At 61.4% G+C, this 5,467-nt stretch overlaps 1 protein-coding gene across 1 annotated transcript, besides 2 other annotated features; it reads left to right on the plus strand.

The window, feature by feature from the left end:
* Tc00.1047053507401.9 (dispersed gene family protein 1 (DGF-1), putative) lies at positions 1-5,467 on the plus strand (the record flags this gene model as incomplete). The annotated part of the gene is made up of 1 exon (XM_799147.1): positions 1-5,467. A coding segment is annotated over one exon (5,467 nt), but the record flags the coding sequence as incomplete, so codon positions are not given.
* Positions 1-5,467: a sequence feature (areas not merged during assembly with more than two copies in the genome that could not be assigned to a particular haplotype).
* Positions 2,438-2,482: a microsatellite.

Consider the following 5,467-nt stretch of genomic DNA (forward strand, 5'->3'; position numbering starts at 1 on the left):
CTTTGCAGCGAGGACGAGCAGCATCAGCGGCTGTGAGTGTGTGTGTGCTGCTGGCGGCCACGGTGGTGCGTGTCTGCCGGCTGCGGTTCCGGACGGCCTTGGGCCGCTCCCGCTCCCCGAAGTGAAGGACACGGAGGTCCGCTGCGTGCACGGTGGCAGCACCAGCTCCGTGGACGATCCTGATCCCGGTGTGCGTGGTCTGTGCTTTGTCAACGTGACCTTCATCGCTGATATCGAGTTGGACCTGTGGACATTCAACGCGCCACAACAGACACTCAACATCACGCTGCTGCAGTGCGTCCTCATGGGCCTGTTGATCAGGGGGAGTGGTGCGCGCGTGCACGTGAACGTGACATCCTCGATGATGGATTCTGGTGCATTGGAGTTTGAGGGTGATTTTGGTGCGAGTTCCCAGATACTGGTGGTGGGCAGTACGCTCTTGTCGACGGTGAGCCATGCCATTGCCTTTTCGGTTTTTTTTTTCACTGCGAACTCGACGCTGCTGCTGCTTGACAGCCACATTGAGGGAATTAGTTACGCACTCTATTTCTCAATTGGTGTTGATGATGGTGGCGGGATCATTGTGAAGGGAAATATGCTGAGCACAACGGAGGAGGATGACGGGATGGAATCATGTGTTTGCGTTTACGCTGTTGATGTGAAGAATGGCGGCTACTTTGACGTGGAGAACAACACGATGAGCGCAGTGAGCGGCATTCATATTTATGAGGATACCACTGTGAGCTCCGCGGGGCTGCTGCGAGTGGCGGATTGCACCCTTGTTGGCAGCGCGGAGTTTTTGGATTCTGCGCTGTTGTATTTGGCCGGCTCTTTGGCTCTCCAGGGTGGTGCGCAGTGGCGTGTGGAGGGCAACGAAGTGAGCGCAGCCTCAGTATTAAGTATAGGACATGAACAGCACAACATTCAGCTGTCGGGCGACGGCACTACCGTGGCGCTTGCACACAACCGTCAGGTGGACGATATTTATCCTTTTGCTGATCTGGATCAGTCGAACATGATTGTGGTTTCTCCCGCAAAGCTTGTGGTTGGGTGCAACCTGCAGGGAGGTAATGAGGTGTCGTACGACGGTGTGTTTCCGGAGGACGTGGTGGTGTTCAGGTGCGGTACATGCAACGATGACGCGGCGTGCTACATGCCCGGGACGGAGTCGGTGGACCGCGGTTCTTGCTCGTGCGGCTGCAAGGACGGATGGCATGGCGCGTCGTGTCTTCCCTTCGAGGTGCCCGACACGGTTGTGCCGCCCGTAGCGGAGAGAGCCGTCGACGGCGACACGAGCTGTGTGGTGAAACAGACGCTGAGGGAAATCACGCTGAACATGTGGAAGACGCACCACTGCTACGTGGGTGTGACATTCAGCGGCGTGGGTGCTGCGCTCACGTTTTCCTTTGACAGTATGCCGCTGCATCTCCTCATCAACATCACGCTCACCGGGTGCGCATTCCGTGAGGGTGCCGCGCTGCAGTTTTTTGGGGGTGCTGGGGCGGCCGAGTCAGCGGGCGTCCTGATCCGCGTGAGCCAGACGGTGATGCGGTCCTCTGTTGTTGTTTTTGCACTTGCCCTCCCGCAGCACTGCGACATTGCCGTCACGGAGGTTGACGCGGTGCAGTCCTCCGAGGTCCATCTGCCGGAAACAGTGAACAACAAGCTGAGCGTTGTGTTGCTGCACGAAGTTTTGTTGAGTGCATCCTCGCTTTTGGTCAGCAACGCCAGGGCGCGTGCAACGAGGCGTGATGCGTTTGGTTTGCACTCGACCGGGACGCTGACGCTGGTGGGTGGCAGCTCGCTGTACACGCGGTACTGCAGCTTCGATGGCTACACATACCTGTTCCACGTAAATACCCTCAGTGTCAGTGACCACTCTGTTTTTGCGCTTCTCAACAATACAATGTCCTCCGGGACAAGCCTATTGTATCAGCACTCCCGATTCAGCGTGTTGGATCACAGCGTGTTGCGCGTGGTGGGGAACAGCGGCTCCGTGTCCAACGCCATTGTTGCAGACGAATTGTGGACCGTCCAGCGGTCAAGCTGGTTGGATTGGCGCGACAACGACGTGGGAGTGGGTGCGTTTTTCGACGACACTGAATCCACTTTTGTGAGCATTGACAGCAGCAGTGTGGTGACGCTGACGGGCTGCAAGATGGGCTCGACGGGTTTGTCGGTGCCTTTGCTGAAGCGGGTTGGGGCCGGCTACCGGTTCGTTGCTGGGTGCCTGACGGTCGCGGGACGGGAGGTGACGACGGCGGCAGAGCTGGCGCTCCAAGGCATTACCAACGTGACGACGGTTGCAGTGTGCGGGAAGTGCACTAAGGACGGCAACTGCTTTGCTCCTCTGACGACGGCTGTCAGCGACTGCAATTGCCAGTGCGCTGCTGGAGGGCACGGCGATGTGTGCGTCCCGGCGCCTGTGCCTGCTGGCCCGCCGCCACCACCGCCACCGCCACCGCCACCGCCGCCACCGCCGGTTGGTGAGTGCATCAGCGACATTTTGTACCCCGAGGTGGCGCAGACTGTGGGCGGCGGGCTGTCGTGGCTGTGCTACCGCAACGTGACGTTCAGCGGGGGCGGCATGAGCCTGACGGTGCTGATTGGGGCGATGACGGGCGACGTGGTGAACGTCACGTTCGATGGATGCACGTGGAGGGACGGCGCCGTGCTGTTGCTGTTGGGCAACGCGTACGCCGCTGTGGGGTCGCTGAACATTGTCGTCACCGGCAACACGTTCCGTGACGCGCTGCTCAGCCCGGAGGGTGGGTTTCCACCGCACACGAACATCACGATCAGCGGGAACCGCTTCACGGCCACAAGGCTCCTCCCTCGGCCGGGTTTGGACCTTGGCAGCCCGTCGTGTGTCGCGATGAATGGGCTGGCGATCAGCAACGACTCTGCGGTGGTGCTCAGTGGCAATGTGTTTCAGACCGTGACGGCATCTTCAAACGTCATTTACTTTGTTGAATCTGCGCTGAGGGTGTCGTGGCGCTCCCTTTTTGCGGTGGTAGGCAACACGTTTCATATGGAAGGCGCTAACAGTAATTTGATACATCTTGAGGGGTCTAGCCAGTCATTTTCACTGATTGTACTGAACAACTCTGCCGTGGTGATCCGAGGCAACCTTGTGACGAGGCCGGTGCAGTACTTCATGCACATTTTGTCGGCCTTACGTGTGGAGTCCCAGTCAGCGGTTGTGTTTCAGGACAACGAAATGCGGGGAAGCTTGGCTGTGTTTTATTCAACTTTTGCCGCCAACATCTACTACAACTCCTGGCTGCAGTTGAGCGGCAACCTCTGCCGTGAATCCCCATCGGAAGCCTTTGCCTGCATATCCCCTACGGTGGATCTCCGCGACTCCACGGTGTCTGTGTCCGGCAACCAATTCATTTCCAACAATGGAGTGACCAAAGCGCTGCTGATACTCAAAAAGTCCCGCGATCTCACAAACGGAGCGATTGTGGCTGCGTGCAACACTGTGAACGGCGAGGAGGCGGCGGGATACAGCATTCCGTCCGTGTACAATGCCACCATCCTGAGCTGCAGCGACCCATGCACCCTTGCAGCGTCGTGCTTCCCTGCGTACACGACGACGGCCTCGAGTGATGGCTGCGCCTGCACGTGTGCGGAGGGTGGCCACGGCGATGCGTGCCTGCCCGTTGCTGTTCCCGAGCCCTCAAGCACTGACGGTGCCGACTTGTGCGTGCGGGACGTGCATGTGGATGTGGAGGTGAACGCCGGTTTTGGGACGTCGGTGCTGTGCTACGTTGGTGTGACCTTTGCGGCGGATTTCGTGGTGGAAATGGAGTCGATGTCAGGGAGCGTGCGCAACGTGACGCTGGCGAACTGCACGTTTGTGGGCGGAGCGAGCCTGTACGTTGTCGGGTGGCTGTCCGACCCGCCTGCTGGCCAGCGCGCCGATGTGTTGATCAGCGGGCTTGAGTCACGCTCTGGCGGCGGCGTGGTGGTGGCGAACCGATTTCCGCCGGGCTCGCGCGTCATTGTGGTGGACTCGGTGCTGATTGCAGAGGCGCGTGTTGTGTACCGCGGCGCCTACGACCTTGGCGACGCCTCCGCGTGCCTCGTGTTGCACAACGTGAATCTGACGGGGAGTGTGCTGACCATCGCGCGCACGCATGTGGCTGCTGTGTTCCGCGACGCTGTTGGCGTGCTGGTGTTTGGCGGCGTGGCGCTGTCGTCGCGCGGTGCGCTGTACGTGGACGGGCTGTTGGTGCAGACGGCGCTGGGGCTGTGCGTGTCAGTGGAGGGCGGTGTTATGGCCAGTGACGGCTCCGTGGTGGCGTTTGTTGACAGCGACTTCCTGCTGTGCAAGCATGCGGTGTCTGTGCGTGGGGCTGTGAGCGTGTCGGGCTCCATTGTGGCGCTTGTGCGGAGCGGCTTTTCGTCGACGGGGGACTACGCGGTGGCGTTTTATTCGACGGTGAGTCTGGCCGACGGGTCGATGCTGCTGGCGAGGGGCAACGTGCACGACGGCGTCTTGAGGGAGATGCTCTACGCCGCTGGCGCCGTGACCGCTGTTGGGAGCACGCTGAGCTTTGTGCGCAACCGAGCGCTGCTGCCGCGGATGCTGTCTGCGGGCCTGTCGCTCGCGGCTGGGGCGCATTTGAGGGTGGCGTGCAACGACGCTGGTGGACGCGTCCTGTCGACTGCGGAGGAGTACGCAGCGGCTGGTTTTGGCGACGCTGGGAGCATCGACATTGTTGGGTGCGAGGACTGCGACAGGGACACGTACTGCTACGCGCCCGGGACGGCGTCTGCGAGCATGAAGAACGGTGTGTGCGTGTGCGTGTGCGGCAGCAGTGGATACGGCGAGGCGTGCGTGCCTGTGGGTGCTCCCGCGCTGCCACCTGCTGTGGGCACCGCGTCGAGTGTGTTTGTCCGCGAGGGCGTGACGTTGCAGTCGGTGTTCGTTGTGCCTGCCGGCGCGAGCGAGGTGACGCTGCGCCACGTTGTGCTGGACGGCGTGAGTCCTGTGCTCTACGTGCCGTGGATGGCGCGGGACAGCGTGCGGATCGTTGTACAGAACGTGTCGCTGCTGAACGGCGCCGTGCTGTACGTGATGGGCGGTGGAGGCTTGCGCGGTGCGGTGTCGGCGGGGAGCGACGAGGGCGGGCCGGTGGAGCTGTCGGTGTGCGATGTGGAGGCGCTGAACGGTGCGCTTGTGCTGACCGGCACGTTCCCCGCGGAATCTGTGCTGACGGTGACGGACTCCCTGCTGGTTGCCGCGAGGTCTACGCCGCTTGTGTATCTTCCCAGCTCGCAGTCCTCGCCGTACGCACCGGTGCTGGTGCTGTCGGGCCTGCGGCTCGTGCGGTCCGTGCTGGTTGTATCCGGCGTGGCCTTCGTGACCGTGATGACTGGTGGGCGGACGGTGGTGGTGGACGGCGCGGTGCTGGAGCTTGTCGGTGGCGGTGTCGCGCTGGACGCGGCTGTGCTCGGG

This window comes from Trypanosoma cruzi, genomic scaffold (assembly GCF_000209065.1).
Source record: "Trypanosoma cruzi strain CL Brener 1047053515073 genomic scaffold, whole genome shotgun sequence".
Classification (NCBI taxonomy): Eukaryota; Euglenozoa; class Kinetoplastea; order Trypanosomatida; family Trypanosomatidae; genus Trypanosoma; species Trypanosoma cruzi.